Source organism: Cervus elaphus, chromosome 20, assembly GCF_910594005.1.
Source record: "Cervus elaphus chromosome 20, mCerEla1.1, whole genome shotgun sequence".
Taxonomy (NCBI): Eukaryota; Metazoa; Chordata; class Mammalia; order Artiodactyla; family Cervidae; genus Cervus; species Cervus elaphus.
Genome location: NC_057834.1, coordinates 122,295,055 through 122,315,475, shown reverse-complemented (window position 1 = coordinate 122,315,475; position 20,421 = coordinate 122,295,055). Strand labels below are relative to the sequence as shown.

The window sequence follows — 20,421 nt, the reverse complement described above, 5'->3', positions numbered from 1 at the left end:
TAGACACTGGACCTCAAGGGAAGTCCATGGGAAGCCTCCTTGATCACCTGCTCTTGCCTTCACCACATCCCCTGCATATACCTGCACTGAGGCCCCTGCCCCTAATAGCATTAACTACCCAGCTCCCTTCTGGACTGTGACCTCCTCGTGGAATGGTCTCAGGGCCATTCATACCCCATGGGCACACAAGGTCCGGCGGAGTGGACGCCATAAATGTTTGTGGAATGAATGAACGAGGCCTGCCCACCGGCCCACAAAGCCCTCTTCCCATGAGCTCCCCAACAGGGCGTGGGGAATTTCCTCCAGGATGTCCTGCTGTGCCCTCACACCCACCCAGCTGGGACAAGATGTTCCAAACACCCCCAGCAACAGCTTCCCTTCAGGCCAGCCCCGGGACTCCGTTCCCTGTTGGCTCAGAGCTGAGGGGTGCCAGGCTGCCCTTCCCAAACGCAGCTCTGGGCTCAGGAAACGGCCACAGCTCTTCTTTGCTTCTGCAGGGCTAGGTCTGCGCTTCATTCCTCTAAGCCCTCCAAGAAGGCACGTACTCCTTGAAGGCTACCACGTGGCCGGTGAGCGCCCCACGCACCTGTTACCCTCGTCACAACGGGTTTGCCTCAGGCTCTTCTGGAGCTAAGGCCTCTGTTGGTGCTCTTCTGCTAGCCATGAAGCCTCCCCTTCGTTTCCCCGACTCTCCTCGGCTGACCCGCCTGACTGTTGGAGCCTTCCCTCCCTCGATGCCGCTGTGTAAGGACTCTCATGACCTCACGAAGCCTGTGCGTCAGCCTTGGCGTGGAGAGGCTGCCCACACGCCTACCACACACCATTCCTGTCACCCTCCCTCGATGGCAGACCACTGCCCAATGGCAAAGAGGGAGGGCTGAAAACAGGCCCCCAGGGTGACCCCTAGAAGCCCAGGTCCCATGGGGGGCCTCACCTCCAGTACTCCTCGCTGGGGCTTGTCCTCTTGAGGGTCTGGTTGAGCGCCTGAGAGACGTTTCCAGGCAGGGCAGGAGGCTGCGAGCCGTTGGTGATGTTGGGGTTATCCAGCACGCTCATGCAGTCGGGCGTGTTCCAAGGGTTATTGCAGTAGGTCCAGGGCAGCACGGGCGTCATGGACGAGAAGAAGTAGTAGAAGGCGATGCAGATGACCACGTTGTAGTAGATGCCGATGTACGTGGACACCACCATCATGCCGTAGCCCACACCTGGGGGAGGGGAGGGGCAGGAGCAGCCTAACACACCTAGCTGAAGGACGCGAAGCCAATTTTGAAGGGCCTAAGGGGCAGACTTTTGTGGAGGGCCACAGAAAGGGCAGGTCGAGGCCTTGGCAGGAGCGAGCTGGGGGCTGGGGATGGGGGTTGGCGAAGGGCTTTTGTGTATGCACACGGTAGGAGGAGAGGGTGGAGGCCAAGTAAACAATGGATCCCAGCATGTGTCCCTGGCCTTGGCCATTGATGTGGGCCTCCGGTCAACACCCAGGTTCCATAGGGGTTTATGGCAGTGTTTATACAGACGGGTGAGTCAGCACGGCCCCCAGAGGCCCATGTGTGTGTGTTTACCCCACCCGGGCCTCACCTTTGAACATGGGGCTGATCCTCCAGACCCCCAGGCAGCCCTGACTTGCAAACTGGCCAAAGGAGAGTTCCATGAAGAAGAGGGGGATCCCGCAGAAGATGAGCATGATGAAGTAGGGGAACATGAAGGCTCCTGGTGGGCAGGAGAGGGCTGGCTCAGGGCTGGCTTTGGGGGATCCCACCCTCTTCCTGCTCAGAACCCGACAGCAGAACCTTTGCAATTGGCTGGGCTTCCAGAAGGGTGTGCCATGGCCTGGACTGGAGCCTCAGTCTGAGGCACACTGCTCACGCACGGCCTGTTTTTTAACTTGACAGGGGTTCCCAGGAAGTCTGCTCTGAGCTGAACCCAGGTCCCAGAGCCACCAGGTTTAGGTGGGAATTAATGACTTAAACAAGCAATTTCACACTCATTAGCTGATGGGGTTCTTAAATATCCCCAAATCATTTGAGGGGGGGGGGCTGTTGAAGTGCAGGGGGTATAAAACTGAGATTTGGGAGGTTGGGTTGCTTTCCTCTCTACCTATTCTCCCCTCGAGCGATCAGGCTGCCAAGGTCACAGGGTAAAGGGTACCTAAGCCAGGTGTGGGGGCAAAGGAGATTAGGGCCAGAAGTCAGCCTGTCTGGATGGGGTCTGTGCCAGAAGGGGGTGGCTGGGCCCTGGTGGCTGGGCTCTATCCACGTGGGTGGTCCCTGCCCTGTGCCCACTGGGTACCTCCCCCGTTGCGATAGCAGAGGTATGGGAAGCGCCAGACATTGCCCAGGCCCACGGCATAGCCCACGCTCGTCAGTACAAACTCGATCTGGTTGCCCCAGTTGCCCCGTTTGAGGTTCTGGTCCTTCTTGGTGGCCTCACTGGGCACAGCACCATTCTGTGGGGACAGGAGAAAAGCCACCATCAGCAAGGCATTGGCATGAGGTGCCTGACCCTCCAGGCCTCCCCCAGTGGGGACACCGTGGACCCTCCAGGCCCCTACCCCCACCCTGGGCTTCCCCTCTGCTGGCAGGAGCTGCAGGCAGGCCTGGCAGAGGAGCACAGAGGGAAGAGAGGCTGCCAGAGGGTGCCAAATGGGGCCTCCCTCACCAGCCCCCCAGCACTCTGTGCCGGGGGCACCAGCCCACCTGAGGAGCTGCTGCCGGCATCTGAGAGGTGGGATATTGAGAGGGAGCTTGAGTTGAGAGCCCCCCAGCCCCAGCCCCTCCAAAGCCTCCCCTCTCCCCTCTGGGTGAGGATCTGGGAGCAGCTGAGCCTCATACCAAGCAGCCAAGCTGGGCTGGGCACAAAGGGGCCTGTGTCCAGACAGCCCCCCCACCCGCCACCACCACATCGCCAGGCTGAGCACGCTGACCATGGCAGGCGGCTGTGGGGGAGGGGACATGGGCCCCCTCCCCCAGCTGAAGGCTTTTTCTAGGGGGAACCTGGTGGTCAGGGCTGTGGGGTACAAGAAGGGGCAAGCAACTGAGCTAGGCCAGACCTGAGGAAGGCATTCTGGGACCCAGGATGGGAGTGCCAGGGGAGCCATCTCTAATTATTGCCCACGACAGGGAAGGGGAGCCCTGGGGAAGCTGACCTGGGCTGTGGCGGCGGGGGCTGGGGGGTGTCTGCTGGCCATGAGTTGGGGAGGAGATCAGAGTTGTAGGCACCATGCCAGACTTGGAGGACAGACTCTGCTAGGGGAACTAGAGGGAGTGACTCTGGAAAAGGGTCTCTGAGCTGAGAGAGCATGGGCTGCAAAAGAGGGGGCTGGTCAGGAAGGGCTGATGAGGGGTTTCACCCCAAAGGAAGGATGCAGGTTTGCCTGGGGAGCTGTGGGGCTGGACTGGGTGGCCCGAAGCCCCACTGAGGCCCCCAACCCCATACTTGGGACTAACCCAGTAAGTCCCGTTATAAGTGTGAGCAGACCCATCCCCCATGCCATGTCCCTTCCACCCCTCCCACTGAGTCAGCCACCCTGAGCCAGAGCCTGGCGGTCAGAGGAGTATCAGAGGCAATGAAGGACCCTGAGAGTCGCCACCAGAGAAGCCCAGAGAGCCCCTGAGTGACAGAGACAGTCTCCCAGAAGTGGGCTGTTCTCCTGAGAGAAATGGCCAGGCGTCCCTGGAGGACACCCAGGATCAGAGACATAGCCCCACAACCTCTGAGGGACAGCGCTGTAGTGACACTGACCCTCCGTTTGAAAGAGACAGATGGAAGGCATGCAGGCAAATAGACAAATGGGCCTGGGGCTTTGCCATGCTGCTGGACTCTGACACTGACCCATAGGCGCAGAGTCAGGGGATGGTCTCACCGGGCCTGCGCCTTCCAGGAGAGCCTATTTGGGAAGGCAGGCCCAGAGGCCCCAGCACCCTGATGGTGGCCCTCCTAGCCACGCAGCTTCGCTCTCAGTGGGCGCCTCTGGGGGGCCGCTCCGGGCTTGCACAGCACGTGGGCGCTACTGCGCAGACACCCTTGTACTGCACAGAGGTGTCACCTCCCACCCAGCACTGCCCAGAGGAGACCCTGAGCCTCACATGGTCTTGGAGGTTTGGGGCCCAGTACCAGGAACCCTTCACAGGGCACCCAGGGCCGACCAGCAGAGCCTGTGTGCATTCATTTGCAGCCTCGGAGGTTTACAAGCACCTTCTATGGGCCAGGCCCTACCTCAGGCTCAGGGAATTCAGAAGGGAAGAAAACACACCCCGACCCACTCAGAGCTAGAAGTCCAGGGGGAAGTAAGCCATTAATGAGATAAACACATAATTTTTACATGCAACTTCAACGTGACCACAAAGGGGAATTTCTCAAGTCACGAGAGCGTGAAAGGATAACTAGGGTGGGGGTGGGAGCAGTGTGAGGTCACAGAAGGCTGCCCTGACGAAGAGGCTTGAAGGCCACCTTGGCCCTGGGAGAGGGCAGCTCCCAGTCCTGGTGTGACAGGTCCCTACAGAATCCTGGCTAAGCCTGTCACCACCTCCTAGGGCGTTTTTTGAGGACAGGCCTAGCAATAGCGTGGGGTCTGGGGGGCATTTTTTCAGAGGGCGTGAGGCCTGCCTGGGGTAGTTTATCCATTCCCAAACAAAGCCCAGCCAAATAGGCCTCCTATATGTTGATCCTACAATAACAGTTTTATTCTGTCCGAGGCTTGTTTACTTAGGGGCACAATGGAGGATTGTGGCAGCTGCGAGCACATGGGTGGGGTCACGAAGCAGCAGTTACGGCTGGCCGTAAAAGAGGCAGCTGAGGGTCCAGGGTGGCCTCACGGGTGGAGCCAGGGCAAGGCCTCTTGCAGAGACCGAGGTCCTAAGGTTTGAGGTTCAAGGCCTGACCAAGTGCGGCGGGACTGGACTTGGGCCTCTGAAGTCTCTCCTCCTCCCCTGGCATGCAGGGGCCGGGGGTGGGGGGGTGGCCAGCAGCGAGTCACAGGCCGACTGAGCCCTCAGGAGTCACTGGTCGAGTTCACGAGCGGCACCCTACTGAGCCTTGCGCTCAACCATTCAGTCCTGCTGGCTGTGCCCCTTGGAGGCCCGAGCCTGGGGCACTGGGGCCCGGAACTGGAGCTGGGGATGGGAAGTAACAGACAACACGAGGGGTCTGCTCTGCAGAAAGAGGTGCACTGACGCCCTGCGCGTGGTGGGAGGGGCTCCCAGAAGCAGCAGCACTAGCGGCTGCTCCCTGGCCCTGTATCCCAGCCCTTCAGTGCCCCATTCAGGAGCTGTGGGGAGAATGCTGCTGTGGGGGCCTGCTATACAGCTAGGCCTCTGGCTTTTCATTCTAGTGCAAGCTATGTGCAGGCAGTCTGGCTGGTGAGGGCGTGGTGCTCAGCAAAGGACAGAGGAAGCCCACCTTCCTCCAAGGACACTGGAGGGCAGGGTCCCTCTGTGGGGGCTCCTGGGGGCTCTAGTTCCCTTCCAGCCCTCCTCTGGGGACACCCCTCCACTTCCTTCCTAGACAGCAATGCCCAAGGCCAGTGAGACTTTTCCAATGCTGCACAACTGTTTTTCTCCTTGCATAATTTTCCTTATTCTAAGCCCTCTGTTCTTTTTTACCTGCTAGGTAGAAGGCCAGCCACTGATAGTAACGCCCCCTGCAGAGGTTGTTGGCTCTGAGGTGCCCACAAAAGAATCTCTTTGTGCTCATGGGTTTGACCCAGACTGGTGGCCCGTCTGCCTAACCCAGCTCAGCCCCGCCGACTGGCTGGGCTCCAGGCTCCTGCTGCCCATCACCCATCTCCCACTGTGTGCTGCCCCTCGCTGCCCTCCCAACCTCCCTCCCTCGCTCACACCTGGGTGGTGAGTCAAACCAGACTGGCCTGGTGCCCTTCTGGGTTGGTCCCTCCTCCTCAGGTTCCCTGGATAGCCCCCACCCTCACCTCTGACTAGCCCTCATGGGCCTCATGGGTGATCTCCAGGGTGGGGATTGCCCTGTGCCCAAGCTTCCCCAGGCCCGGCAGGATGCAGGCTACGGGGCGTGCCTTCCACAGCTGTGTGGGTGGGCTGGCCGATCATCCTCCATGACGTCCACCATGCAGAGACATACACACATAAGACCCTCAGCGCCCCTGTCCTTAGAAGCAGTCACTGAGGCAGCGGTGTCCGTGCCTGCACAAGGATTTGTGACCTGTCTTGGGTTCACAACCTCCCACCCCATCCCTGCCCAGGGGGGTGAGCCACACTGAACAGTTGCTTATGTAAGTCCTCTCCCTAGCCCTCTGCCCTCTGTTTATTCACTATTCTGGGTGAGCTCCTGGAATTCAGGCAGTTCAGCTCCAAGGGCAGAAACCAGAGTTCCCCCCACACCTTGGGCTTGGCAGGGCGGGGATCCCGCACTGGGGGTTAGTATCCTAGCATTCTAGAATGTGCACCTCCAGGAGTCCGAACCTCTTCCACTCTCAGCATTGAGAGACCTTAGCTATAAAATCAGGGGACAGACAGACAACCTCAATAGATCTCCTTAGATTCTGTAGCTCTGCCTCGCCTGGAATTTGCTATTTCTGACTCTCTCCTGTATTTTCCATTAGTTCCCACTGGCTTTCTGAACAACTTAAAAAAAAAAAAAGTTGTTATTTGCTTTCTTTCTGATTATGAGCTTATCATTAAAAAAAAAACTGGAAACTACAGCAAAGTGTAAAGAGGACACAATGCTGCAGAGCCCGCTCCCAGAGGCCGCCCTCCCACCCCGCACCGCAGGGGCGCCCCTCCCTTCTTCGTGTCCAGACTCAGAGGCAGCCCAGGTTTCTACTCTGGGCGATGGCTGCGCTCAGGCTGCCAACTCCCGCCCTCCGAGAGCAGTGTCCACTGGATATTTCTGTGAATCGAGAGCTCTCTCTTCTGCTCTCGGTGGACACAGGACTCCAGGAGCAGGCTGGGCGGGGCAGTCCCCGCTGGGAGCCGGCAGGCTTCTTGTCCAGGACTCTGCAGCCCCAGGGTTTGCTCAAGGGATGAAGTCCTATCCAAGACAAACTTTGCAGAGGAGAATGGGCAAGACCCTACATCCCAGACTGACCTTGAGCCAAATCCAGATCCCTGGCAGCCTTCTCTGAGCTCCAGTGGGGGAATTCAGGCAGAACAGCCATGACAGTAAGCCGTGGCTGCCTCGGGAGACCCTGTGACCTCACACCCCTTGGTTCTCGGTTCCCCGACTTGTCTTCCTGAGGCAGCACCTGCCCTGCAATGACAGAGCCTTCCATCCTTCAACTAGCTTCGCTGATCCAGACGCGGAAAAGAGTCAAGCGCTGGGCTGGAGGAGTGGGACCATGGGAAAATCTTCCCTAGACTCAAGCAGTATGCATGGGCTATGAGGGTCTCCTGCCTCAAGGAAAACCTCACGGCACCTCTCAGGAGATCAGGCCCTCCTATGGGAGGTGAGAGAGGCAAGGGCGCACCCCGTGCTGTTTCATCCCAGAGCCCTGACTGGCAGAGGGCTCTGCCAATATTGACCCGCCAATATTGTGGACGGCTGACAGGAGATGCAGCCCAGGCGCGCCGGGCTCCACTCCAGACCCTGGGAATAGTGACGGGACCATTGGGTGGGCGCTGTCTCTGCCCGGGAGCTCAGCAGTCCTGCCCCGCACTGTGGCAGCCGTGAACAGCCTCTGCCCCAGTCGGCTGGCAGCAGGCTGGCATTTTGGAAGTGGCTTTGGTTGCTGACCCTGGCAGTCCTGAGGGTAGGGGGCAGCCCTGCATAAGGCTACTCCCAAACCCAACCCAGGTCTCCCCAGAGGACATTCCTTCTCTTGCCTTCTGGAGGTCAAGTCAGGATGCGCTGCAGAGAGAGAAGGTGGCTGTCCCAGTCCCCTCTCCCTCACTGCCATCAGCCACGCTTTGCCTGCCATCCCCACCCATCCCCGGCTTCCAGGGATGAGGGCACAGCGGTGGTGCCCACCCCACCCGGGCTCTCGTCCCGGACACTGGCGACCATTCCGTGGGGTCTGTCGCCTCCCGGCTGAGACACTGGCCCGCCCCCTTCCCCATCCTCCCCACGCAGCCCCTGTACCAAGTCCCCCTGCCCCTCACCCACTCTCCCCATAGGAGTAACTGCCTTGGCACTGACAATGGGGCTGTATTGATTAGTACAATTCCTGGGCACCTCCGGCCCGTCTCCCCGGGAGCTAGGACAATGCAGCTTTGATACGTAGAGCAGATCCTTGGGCTGGGGGGGCCCTCACACCCCCATTCTCCTCCCCCGCGCCCCCACCACACAGCCAACTCTTCCTGCTCCTTTGCACAGTTGCAACTTTCTGGGTCACTTTTGCTGGTGTCTGTCTCTCTGGCTGGCTGCGCCTGCCCCTCTCTGGCACAGACCACTCAGCCCCTCTCCCCACCCCCCAAGTCCTGCCTCCCAGTCTGCCTGGCACCAGAGAGGGGGCTCGACCTCCCGGAAGGTGACTGACCTGTTCTGGGGAGGAGGGGGCCACAGGTCCCTGAGCCGCCGCCATCCCGGGGTGAGCACTTGGAGCGGAGTGCGCGTGTCTCCTCCGCTCATTCACACCTCCGCCAGCTCCGGGCGACACTGACGCATCCCCTGCCTCTTCCACTGCCGGCTGGGCAGCATCAATTACTTTCACCTCATCTCCTCCCGAAGCTCTGCCTACCCCCTCCCCTGGCCCTCCCCCTCCGGCCAGTCCCCATGCAGCTCAGTACGGATGCTCCGCAGCGAGAGTGAGGCATGGGGCTTGTTGTGTTTCTCCCTTGTTCCCAGCAAGTTATTGGAACAAAAAACACATAGACACACTCACAACCACAGGGCAAGGCAGAGCGGGCACAGAAGAGAGAGAGAGGGTGGCTCATTCGCATTCTAGAGTGGGGTCTGGGGCCCAGATGCTGCTGAGCACACAGGCCTGGCCCTGGGTGGGCCTCTGGTAATGAGGCTGGGTACCACGGGGAAGCAGAGATGGTGAAGGGGCAGGGAGAAGGGGACAGAACCCCAGGCCAGTCCCAAAGCATTCAGACTCGTCAGAGTGCTGAGGGCCGAGGGGTGATGGGCCCTGAGCAATCCCCCCGGACTTGGGGACCCCTGGCCAGCCAAGACGGTAAATGTGTCCTCACAGAAGAATGGGACTGACTGTGCAAAAGAGTGGTAGCCTGGTGAACCTCGCTGTCACCTGTCTGAAGAAAGATGGCATTAGCCGAGAGGGCAGCTGCAGCTGCAGAACTCGGACCCTTGAGGATTAGCGCTGCGTCACCTAGAACCTGAGGAGCTCCCTCTGGGAAAGTGGGCTGAGTGGTCTGGGCAGAATGTCACTCAGCCCCTCCAATCCCTCTTCTCTGAGGCCACACGCACTGGTCAGTCTCCAGTGGGTGCTGAGACACCACAAACCAGTGACCAGGAAGGTGGGCACGAGTGTTCTGATGCTGGGAAGACACAGCTTCTGGTTTTCGGAAACTGATGGGTGGGCAAAGGGTCTGGTACAGAGTAGAAGCTTAGGAACCTAAGATCAGGCATGAATTCTGATGTAAAGGACAGCCTCCCTGTGAGTTTGGTAAGTGTGCTGACCCCATGGGAACATGGCAGGATGACACGATTTTAAAACTTTTTGTTATTATTATTTTAAAAATATTTATTGGGCTGCGTTGGGTCTAAGCTGCAGCACACGGGCTCTCTAGCTGTGGCATGTGGGGGCAGTAGTTGTGGTGTGACAGCTTAGTTGCTCCGCTGCGTGTGGGATCTTAGTTCTCTGACCAGCTGCATCGAACCCGTGTTCGCTGCACGGCAAGATGGACTCCTAGCCCCTGGATGACCAGGGGAGTCCCCACATCATTATTGTTAAAGGGCAAAGTCTCTAGTCAGACAGGCCTGGGTTCCAGCCCCAGCTCTGGTGGATCTCCCTCTATGTATCTCCTTAGGCAAATTACTTATCTGGTCTTAGTTTCTTTATCTCTAAAATGGGGATCATATCTACTCATCTTTGAAGCTAGTGAGCATTACTAATAATAGCCATAGATAATATACATATTAAGTGCTTACTGTGAGCCAGACGCTGTCCTAAACACTTCATATGAATATATATTAACTCATTTAATCCTCCCAACAGGCCCTCGAGGTGGGTATGCTACTATGTCCATTTTGGGAGGGAAAATGGGGACTGATCTTGGCTCAAGCAAGTCTCCCAAGAGAATGGCCTCAGACCTGAGCGGCTTCCAGGCCAGCCTCACGCAGCCGGGTCCCCAGACATGCTCTGCTGACTTCCGCTGACTTCCTGCGAGTCCAGACTGAGGGCCAACCCCCTGGCTGGGCCACTGGCTCCAGGAAGGCCCAGTCACCCATGATGCCCAAATGCTCACTTCCACCCAGGGTGGGCTCTGGGCTTTGGCTGCCCTGGCCTGGGCCGGGTGCCCAGAACAGGCAGCCCTGGCTGGACAGCTTTCTCTGGCTCTGGCCATGGGGACAGCAGGCGGCAGCAGCCCAGCTGGGTCCTGGCCGTAATGAGGCCTCATTAGTGGGATCCAGCTGCTCTAGCCCCACTCAGGGAGGCCGGCTCCCCCAAGCCCGCCTCTGACTTTTCTTAATAAGAGTGGGCATTCCTCCAGAGGGTCAAGGAGTCGAGGGGCTTTGTTTGCGACCTGTGACTCCGGGGTGGTGGGGCTGCCGGGAAGCTGTGTGAGGGGAGGCAAGGCCACAGAGCTGAGTCGGTGGGCTCCAGAGAGGCCAGGGTGAGGAGGGAGGCCAAGCGGAATGGAGGGCAGGCCCTAGGTCCAGAGAGGAAGCCTGAGGAGGTTGGGCCTTTTCCTCTGGATCTAGATATTGTCCATTTCACTGGGGAGGCTGTAGTTGTGAATCTAGGATCATCCAATCATTGTGCAGGCTGGCCTGGCTAGCAGAGCACCTCCTCTGTGCTAGTCCTTGTCATATAAGGAGAGTGCCCACTGTGTGTTGGTGCCTGAGATAGGAGAAGACCTACTGCGTCAAACCACACTAGGAAGGCACCCAGTGTGTGCCAAGTCCAGTGCTGGGACAGACCCACTGTGTGCCAGCCCCATGCCAGGGAGCTCTGGTGGTTTGTTGGGTCCTGCACTAGATGAGTGCCCCATGTATGCCAAATTCTGGGCCAGGGGAGGACCCAGGACATGGTCAGCCCTGAGCAGGGTGAGCATGCACTGCGCGCCTGGCACCGTGCCAGGTGAGCGCCCAATGTGTGCCACGTCACACTAGGTGAGCACTTGTCACGTGCCGGGACTCATGCTAAGAGCATGCCTGGTAAGTGACAAGCCTTCTACCAAGGGAGGGCCCGGTGTTAGCCACAGCCTGTGCTTGCTGAGCTCCCAGGATGTGTCAAGCCCACACTGGTTGAGCACTTGCCACATGCCAGGACCCGGGCTGGGTGAGCATCCACTGTGTACCAGGCTCTGAGATGGCTGCTGCAGACAAGAAGTATCGAAACACTTGTCAAAGCAAAACAGAACAGGTCAGGGCGGGGCAGCCCCAGGCGGCCTCTGGTGCTTTCAAAGCCTTCTAGGACGATTTAGCTGTTCCAGCACCTGGAGCCATAGCCTGGGTGACTCTGCTCTTATTCATCAGGAGACTTCCCAGTAGCAGAGACACCCAATGCAGCAGAGATGTGGGGAGAGACCAGTGAGGCTCACCAAGGCCTCTCTGCCCAAGATGCTATACAAGTGGGGAGCAGGCACAGGGGAGGGGACTGAGTTGGACTTGGTGTGAGACTGTGGGATTAAAGCTGAGCCAGTGGGGCTCTCCTGTCCTGGGCTCCTCTCTACCAGCTCCCTGTTCTCTGAGCCCCAGGCAACCCAGCCCTACATGTATATAAATAGAGGCACTAGGTCTCCATGAAAGGAACCACCCCCCACCCCCACCCCTGGTGCCCCCAAGCATCCCAGCTGCTCCCAGGCTTGGAGGCACCCTGGCCAGCTGGGTTCCTGCATGGCCCTGTCCTAGGAGCTGCTGAGGCGTGAGGGAGGCAGCTGAGCTGGCCTGGCAGAGACCATCTGGGCTGGGAGCCGGGGGGAGACACACGTGCGGCAGGCATGTGGGCCCGGGCACGTGCTGGGAAGTGGCTTGCCCTCCACGGGGCACCAGCCGCATGGAGAGCCCAGCAGAGGCTCCAAGGATGACATAGGGTAGACACTGAGGAGACCCAGTGGGCCCATGTCTTCACACCCAAGCCTGGGGCAAAGGGGGATGGAAGTGAGGACCTCGTGGCCGGGGCCAGCTGCCTACTCCCGCATACCAGGACACAAATGGCAACAGAAGTCAGAGACCTGGGAGGGCCCAAGTGCCCCTGGTTTACATACATGGTCCTCAGCTCCCTCTGCTCTGCCCCACTGTGGCCTCTAGAGAAGGAGCATCCTTCATGATCTGCCCTTAGGGGACCACGGGCAGCGAATGAAGTCCGGGTACAGCTGGCCAGGTTAGCTAAGAGGGACGGCGCTCCTCAGAGACAAGCGCTACATGGAGGCAGCACTGGCTCCAACTGAGTGCTGAGAATAGTGTAGCCCAGGGTCATAAGCAGAACTGAGAAAGAAGCAGGAAGAGAATCTCAAGCAACCACTGGGGGTGCCCAGGGGACCTGCTATGGAGCCTCAGATACAGCAGCAGCGGGCAGATGTCAAAGGTCAAAGGGCACGAAGGAAACTACGCTCTGGCTATCTTTAGGCACATCCTGGTGCTGGGAACGGGCGTCCCCAGGCAGCATTCCCTTCTACAGACGGGCTGGCCGGCAGAGCCTGGGGTCTGGGAAGCTCAGCCCCGGCAGGGGTTCTGGGACCTTGGGAGTCAGGCTCTCTGTGCTGCCCACGTGGGTCCCCCATCACCCCTGCCTGCCTGCCCCAGTCCTTTCAGGGTCATTCCAGAGAAAGCAGAGCAGCCAGTGAGTACTCAGAGGGTTTCTTAAGTTTCACGGGACTCAGAATCTCCATGGAGGGAGGGGCAGAGCCGCACTCCACTTTCTGCTAGAGGCCCATTCCAACACTTCTGGCAAGAAGAAAGCCAGTCTTGATCCTATCATGGCATCTACTCCCTGATAGCAAGTATGAGGGTCTTGAGACCTCCGCCTCTGCCCACATCTGAGCACTCAAGAGTTCAGGCTGGCTCAGGAACACTTTGAGAAGCCTAGTTCATTCAGACTTGTTCCAATTAGGAGTGGGCCAGACCAGAGCGAGCCTGAGGGGCTGGATGCTGGAAGTCCAGGACCAGGCAGGAGAGAGGGTCCTGAGCCTGGAGCACAACTGTGTGGCTCCCTCCCCAACAGCATTTCTCTAGACCTGGGACTTAAGAGTCCCAGAAATCCCTGGTGAGAGACAGGGCTTGTTTGAGGAGGGCTCAGCAAGAGACCCTAGATCAATCAGTCTTTCTCCAAATGAGAACAGCAAGAGGAGAATCCATGTGGGGACGGGAGGAGCCAAGGGCAGGGCCAGGCTCAGCCACTGGTTTCCTCCCAGGCAGCTGCCCAGTCTCACTGGTTCTTGAGGCAATATCCCCAGAGAAGGAATACGACTGTCCTTGGGGTATTTTCCTGGCTTCTGATTCCAAAGCTGGCCTGCTCCGCCCATCCATGAGCCATCCATCCATAAGCCGGCCCTATTCTTGCCCGTTGCTTCGTACCACCTCTCCTGTGCTCTGAGGCAACGGGCAGTGAAGAGCCATGACTTGGGGAAAGGGGAGAGGGATGTTTCCTGAAAGACCTCACAAGAGGATTCAACATGAAATGTTCTATGCTATTTTTTGAGTGGAAGATGAGAAACATCAGTCTCTGAGTACCCCTTGATCAGTACCTACTGAATGCTCCCCACAGCAGGCAGAGCACTGGATGAGGGTGCCGGGGTGTCAGCTATAGGACAGTCCTCCTGGCAGGACTGACTGCAGCCTGCTCTCCAGGGTATCCTGTGATGAGGGTGGGGAGTGTCCTTCCTGCCTCCCTGCATGACTTTCAGGCTCTGTAGCAGAATCTGCCTGCTGTGGGCTCCGAACCACGGCAGTATCTAACCTGCTGGGTGAGGGGCTGCCTACCTGGGCCTGAGACAGCCCTACCACTCAGGAGTCCTGGCAGGGCCAGACTCAGGGCCCCATGTAGCCCCCTAGGCCCTCCTGCAGCTGATAGCGGGCCCCAGAAGGGACAGACGGTGCTCATGATTCCCACCACCTCCCTGCAGTCTGGTCCCTGTACTCACCAGCATCCCTTTGGCACCTTTTCCTACCATGGTGGTGGTGGGTTAGGGGCTCTGGAGTCCCAGATCACACTCACAGGCTTTGTTTCTAGCACCTTTCAGAGTATAGGCCTCCAGAGCTGTGGAGAGAGCAGACAATGAGGTGAGGATGTGGCCTGGGGAAGGCAGGGCAGGACGTGTGTGGCTCTCCAGGACAGGCAGTGCAGGCCCCAGAACACTGCCGCTCTTCCCTCCTGTCCTGTCCCTTTCTGGATGACCCTCAATCCAGTTCCTACCTCACTCTTCTCCCAACCCTTCCCCTGGATCTCTTGGTCTCCAGGCTTCCTGTCCCAATGGGCAAAGGTCTATTTTTGACTCTCCAGATGCCCAATTCTATAAAAGATAAAAAATGAACACAGAACTGGGACAGGGTCCAATTCCTTCATCGTCTGTGTGAATGGCCTCAACCTTTCCCCTGAAGGGGAGACAGCTTGGATCAGCACATGCTCCCCCACCTTGCCCCGGCCAAGCGGCCAGGATGGGCCTTCCCTATCCTGGTGCTGCTCAGCCTGGGCTCCAGGCATCTGGGCTTGTTGTTACATCACTAACTTGGACCAGAAGCTCTGGGCACAGCAAACATAGCAGGTGTAGGCATGCCTCCGTGCCCTTGCTCAGGCGGGCCCCTGCCCAACACCTTGCCTCCTGCTCCCCAGGTGAAATTCTACAAACCCTTTGGGACCCTGCTTCAGTGTCTCTTCTCCTCTGTAGCTTTTCCTGACATGGCTCCCACTCCAGAAGGAACAAATTGCTTCCTCTTTGGTGTTTTGTGCTACCGTGTCCTTATAAACTCACTCTAGACATATTTGCTTATGTCTGTCAACTGTGCGTCGGCCATTTCCCTGAGGGGTTGGAAGTGTTTTATTGACCCCTCTGTGCCCAGCTCAGCTTGCAGGAAGTGTTGGTGGAATTGGGTTGAAGCGAAATGGCTAACACTGAGGCCTTGGAATCAGGAGCCAGGTCAGCTCAAGAGATCTTTCAGAGTCAAGCGGGGCTGGCGGTGGCGGGTGGGGAGCAGACAGACTCGCCAGGAGGCACGGCCATGCAGCTGCTGGTGTCTGAAGGTTTGATGTTGGATGGATGCAGATGCAAGACGAGGTAGTTTTTGACATGCCCCAGGAATGGAATCACACCGCAGGAATGGAATCAACCTTCGAGAGCCTCAAGGAATGCTCTCATGGGAGGAAACCCATGGTCAGATGGACAAGGATGTTCACCTTTCATAGGACCTGGTCACGGGAAGGACTGGGGTCTTCTCTGGGTACTCTCAAGGAGTGGACTCTACTGCAAAGGCTATTCTGTGTCACTTGGTCCCACCCACAGCCACGTCAAGAGTTCACCCGCAGAGCCAGGAAGTCATTGGAAAGCTAGAAAAGAGGAGGAAGCAGCTTTTCTTTGCCTATGCAAATCCACCCCAGGTTACCTTTGGCCTTTCCCCTGGTCACCAGGTGTCCTGCATAACCTCCTCAGGGCCAGGCAAGGGTGTGACTTGTGACCATTTCCCTTAGGTTAGTCACCCAGGCCAGGTTTCCTGCCTCTCTAGAGAAGTCCCTGCTCATGGCTTTGGTCTTCTGGGGGCAGCCAGGAGAAGAAGGAATGTGATCATACCCTTGTTCTCATTCACCACATCCCTCCCTCCAAGCTATAAACTCTAGACTTGTTTTCAAAGCTGTCACACTTTGGCTAACAAATAATAATGACAGTGATGATAGTAATGAAGGTTGGACATCATGCCTTCTGGTCAGATGAGGAAACTGAGGACACTCTGTTCTGGACCTTGGGCTACAGGGTGATATCCCTGAGGAATGCAAATACGGCCCTTGTGTTCAAGGTGCTTCTCTTTCTCGGTGGAAAAAAGACTGCTTGGCAGCGGCTCCCAGGACAATGAGTTGGGTGCAAAGCTTTGCTACTTCTCCTGCCTCTGCTATTTCTGTTAAACGGTCCCATCCATCCATTCAAAAAGTACCACCTGAAAGCCTATTATAGGTCAGGCCCTCTGATAGGGGTTGGGCATCCACATGACCCAGGCACCAGGCCTGCCCCTCACCCATATATGGGCAACGATTGACAAGCTCTCTATCTGTGCCATGAGGGTCAGAGTCAGGTTAGCTTGTGATGAAGTGCTTGGACTCTGGGACCTGGGAGGAGGAACTGACTCTGCCAACTCACTAGGTATGTGACTTCAAGCAAGTTACTTAACCTCTCTGACCCTTGGTTTTCTCAATCTGGAAGATGGGGCTAATTATACTTCCTTTGTACCTTCTGAAGTTTTTGCTTAATTTTCGACTCTACAGGCCCTCCACTTTCTCCTCCCTTCCAATCCATTAATCTTCCCAAAGTCCTAAAACCCTGATTCCCTCCAATAGTCTTCCACAGCCAACAGGATATGGCCTAAATTGTTCAGCAGGCAGTTAGGGCTGGCCACAGTTCAATTAATTTATTTCACAAATATTTATTTCAGGCTTGCTCTGGGCCAGACCTGTGCTGGGCACCATGAACTCTTCAGTCTCTGGCCTCCTGCAGCTTACAGGCTGGGTGGAAACGAGTGAAACCAGTGACTCAAATACGTATAATTAGAGCCTATGATAAAGGGTGCGAAAGTGAAAGATCCTCTTTACCAGAGTCTACACCAGTGAGGCCTGGCCTTGTCTGAGAGTTACAGAGGACTTTCCTGAGGAAGTGATGTTTAAGAGTCAGAGGGGGATGATTAGGCAACAGTGAGCAACAGAAAAGGAAGGGAGATTCAAGCAAATGAAATAATACAGAAAAAGACCAGGAGCCTGGGGCTCAGAGAGTGAGGGAGAAAGTGGCCAGAGATGAAGGTGGATGCAAAAGGAAGGTCAGGGTCTATGGGGCCTTGTTTTGATCTTTATCCTGAGGGCAATGACAGCCACTGAAGTCTTTAAATCAGAATTGTAACTGCGAGGAGGAGCAATTGGTGGTGTGTGCATTTTGAAAACGACAACCTAGATTAGTATGGAGAAAGGACTGGAGGGAGGGGAGAGGGGAAGAAAGGAAATTGATTAGGAATAGGCCAGGCCAGGAATGAGGGGGCTTGGCTCAGGAAGGTGATGACGGGGTGGGGAGAGGTACATGGATTTGAGAAAAATATAGAAGGTAACATTGGTAGGACTTGGTGATGCATTGGACTTGGGGGTGAGGGATAAGGAGGGGTCTCTGGTTTCTATTGGCATAATAGGAAGAAGCCAGTGCCCGTTCCAGGGACAGAAATGCAGGGCATGCTGCAGGTTTGGAGTGGGGAGAGGATGAGCTAGGTTGGGTGAGCTGGGTTCAAACTGCCTGTGAGCCACCCAAGGGAGGACAGGGAGAGGACAGTCACAGGAGCAGGTCCATCTTCACTGTCCCACTGCTCAGTCTTCCTGTCCTCCAAACAGGACCGTCAGGCCAATCAATTTTAAGGGTCCCTCCGGGCCAAGCCTTGAAGTCATTGCTGGGGATGGAAAGGTGATAGGTTCTTTCCCTGCCTTCAAGAACCTCACAGTTTAGGAGAAAGATAGAAGAGGAAGCGCAATTTCCCATTCACTGTGATGGAGGGAGGGGAGGGGCTGTGGGAGTGGGGAAGGGCCCTTAGTTCTGCCTAGAGCCAAAATCAGCTATCTACAGCCACTTATGGCCACCTGCGGGCCATGTGGGACTATCCAGCATCCCCAGAGGGTTCTTGCCTTCATGCCTTTCCTTAGGCAATTCCCCCTTCCTTGAGCACCCTTGTCCCCATTTCCATCTGTATATACCCCACCCATCTTCAAAACCTGTTCCAAAGCCATTACCACCAAGAAGCCTTCTTTTCTCTTCCATTTGCAGTCTTTCCACTGTGCCCCCAGTGACCCCCAATGCAAGCAGTGTACATCTGATCAACACGTTCCTCACACGCAGCCGTTGTAGCATGATTGCTTGTGTCCAAATCTGCCTTCCCCACCAGCTGGAGAAATCCCAGGGCAGAGGTGTGATCCTTCTGCATCCTCAGAGATGGGCACTGAGCCGCAGTCGCAGCGTAGGCCGAGTTAAGGGGGCGTTTTCTCTGCGGTGCTTGGAAACACCTGGGCATGCTCAGTGTAGCCCATTAGTCCCTTCCTAGAACCAGTTCCCTCTCACCCACTATCCTCCAATCTTCTGACACTCCCTCACTTTGGGGTTCTTTAGCCTCTCAGGCCCTTCTCTCCTTCTCCACTCTTAGGCCCCCCAGCCTTTATCTTCTAGCGGCTGCAGCATCAGGCTTGTTTCAGCAAAGAAACAGACCTAGGCGTTCTGAGAGAGCTGTCAGAGAGACGAGGACGCGGCTCCTTTAAGAGTGGCCAGCGAGGGGGCGTGGCCTGCGGAGAACTGGCCCGAAAGGGGGCGCGGCTCCTTTAAGAAGCGGCCGGTCCGCTGAGAAGAGGGCCCTGAGCGGCAGGAAAAGGCGAGGTCGCTTTCGAAGCTGTAGCACTGCCTGGAGAGCCCGGATTCCTCGAAGCCGGCGCGCTCGGCTTAATCCGGGTGCGAGGTGTCGGGAGGGGGCGTTACATCAGCCGCCACGTGTGGGCCTCTCGGCTGGTGTGGGGGCGGTGACCCCGCCCCCCGGCCCCTGCGGTGGAAAAGTACCGGGGCGCCCAGGTCCCCGCCCCCTTGCCCCGCCCCCGGGCCGGCTCGGGCCCCTCCCGGCCCTCCGGGAAAGCCCCCCTCCCGCCCGGCCCCAGCCTCGCGGTCTGCTCCTGCCGGCCGTTGTCTGCGGGGTGCGGGGCACCGGCTGAGGGGGGCGCCCCGGGCGGCTAGGCCCCTACCCTCACCTGCGGCCGCACGGGCCCGCTTTACGCGCACCCGGAATGAAGCTGGGGGTGGGGAGGGCGCGGATTCTTCCCGGGAGAGCAACCGCCCGGGAACACCGCGGCCGTAGCCCCTTCCCAGAGCCGGGAGCCGCAGACAAGGGTCCGAGGGTCCGAGGCTCCCTGGCACGGTTTCCCAGGACCTTTGGGCGCGCGGGAACCCGCACCCGACCGGCGAGTGGGCGAGCAGATAGGGAGGCAGGCCGGCTGGAGGGGTCAGATAGGCAGCCAGGCCGGCCGGCGGCCGGCGAGAAGATGGAGAGCAGGAGCCCGCATGCGGGGCGCAGACCCGGCCCGCCGGTTCCCGGCGTCCGCAGGCCCCAGCGCGCAGACCCACTGGCGCCTCGTACAGACGCTCTGGTTCCGGAGCTGCCGGCACTTTCACGCGCCCGCCGCCTGGGACTAAACCGGCATCGGCACGCAGCTCCCCTTCCTCCAGGAGCAGCCACCCCCACCCCCAACCCCGCCGCCGCCGCCCCGTGCCGCCGTTCCGCCCGCTGCAGCTCCTTGGTGACAGCGGTGACACCCAGACGCACGCACCTACCCGACCTTTCCGGCGAGACAGACATCCCCACGCGTGCACCCACTCTCATCCACAGATGCCCGCATGCATGCGCGATCACACACACTCGCTCGCTCGCTCGCTCGCTCTCCCTGGGGCTCAGCCCCGTGGAGCCACTAGACGCCCAGACAGACGGCAGGACAGAAAGAGGCCGGGCCGCAGCGCCCCCTCCCACGGCCGCTTACCATGCTGCAGCCCCCGGCCCAGGCGAGCTGGGTCCGCGCCGCGGTGCGCCCAGGTGGCTCTCTTAAAGGGAAAGTTGCATCAGCCTCTTGAGGCTCTGTGCCGCCGCGAGTCTGCCCGCCCCGCCGAGCTGCTCGCCGCTCCTCCTGAGTTTGTTGTGTTTTGGTTTCGGGGAGGCGGGGGCCAAGAGTTTGGTGAAAGTTTGGAGAGTGAAGAAGGCTGGGGAGACCTAGCCAAGTCCCTCCCCTTTCGGAGCAGCTCCCCTGGCCGCCCTGCCCATCCACGCCACCCCACCCCCCCACCCCAATCTCATCCCCACCCCCACCCGGCCGACTTCTCAGGCTCCTCCTCCCAGGGAATAAAATTACAAGTTGCTCCAAGCTTTCCGACGATTGAACCCCAGGAACCCCTGGGAGTGGGCTCTGCAGCGGACCCCCCTGCTCCGCCCCATCCTCGCTGCCCTCCAGCTGGGGCCCTTGGAGGAAGTAGATGTCGTCCCCTTCGGCTAGGCTGGAATGAAGCCAGAAAGGCCTGGGGCACTTGGGGGACTGGGGCTGGAGTTAGCCTGCCAGGCCCCCGGCCTTCTGCGCCTGCGTTCCCCCTAGAGAGAAGTCTGAGCAAATTCCATCCCCTTTGGAGCGGTGCCGCTGGG

The 20,421-nt window shown here is 58.3% G+C and overlaps 1 protein-coding gene across 4 annotated transcripts in view; it reads right to left on the bottom strand.

Annotated features, from left to right (window-relative positions):
• Window positions 1-19,910, bottom strand: part of SLC6A9 (solute carrier family 6 member 9) — a 31,656-nt gene extending 11,746 nt beyond the window's left edge. The window contains exons 1-5 of one of the 4 annotated variants that reach the window (XM_043878402.1): window positions 19,772-19,910; window positions 14,172-14,287; window positions 2,287-2,443; window positions 1,576-1,707; window positions 935-1,205 (exon numbers count right to left, since the gene is read on the bottom strand). In XM_043878402.1, the coding sequence (XP_043734337.1) occupies window positions 935-1,205; window positions 1,576-1,707; window positions 2,287-2,443; window positions 14,172-14,201 (590 nt within the window). In that variant the 5' untranslated portion in view covers window positions 14,202-14,287; window positions 19,772-19,910. Of the gene's footprint in view, window positions 1-934; window positions 1,206-1,575; window positions 1,708-2,286; window positions 2,478-3,187; window positions 3,313-14,171; window positions 14,289-19,568; window positions 19,627-19,771 lie in introns of those variants that run through there. The other 3 variants (XM_043878403.1, XM_043878404.1, XM_043878405.1) reach the window with 3 other exon arrangements.
• Window positions 19,911-20,421: the final 511 nt, after the last annotated feature.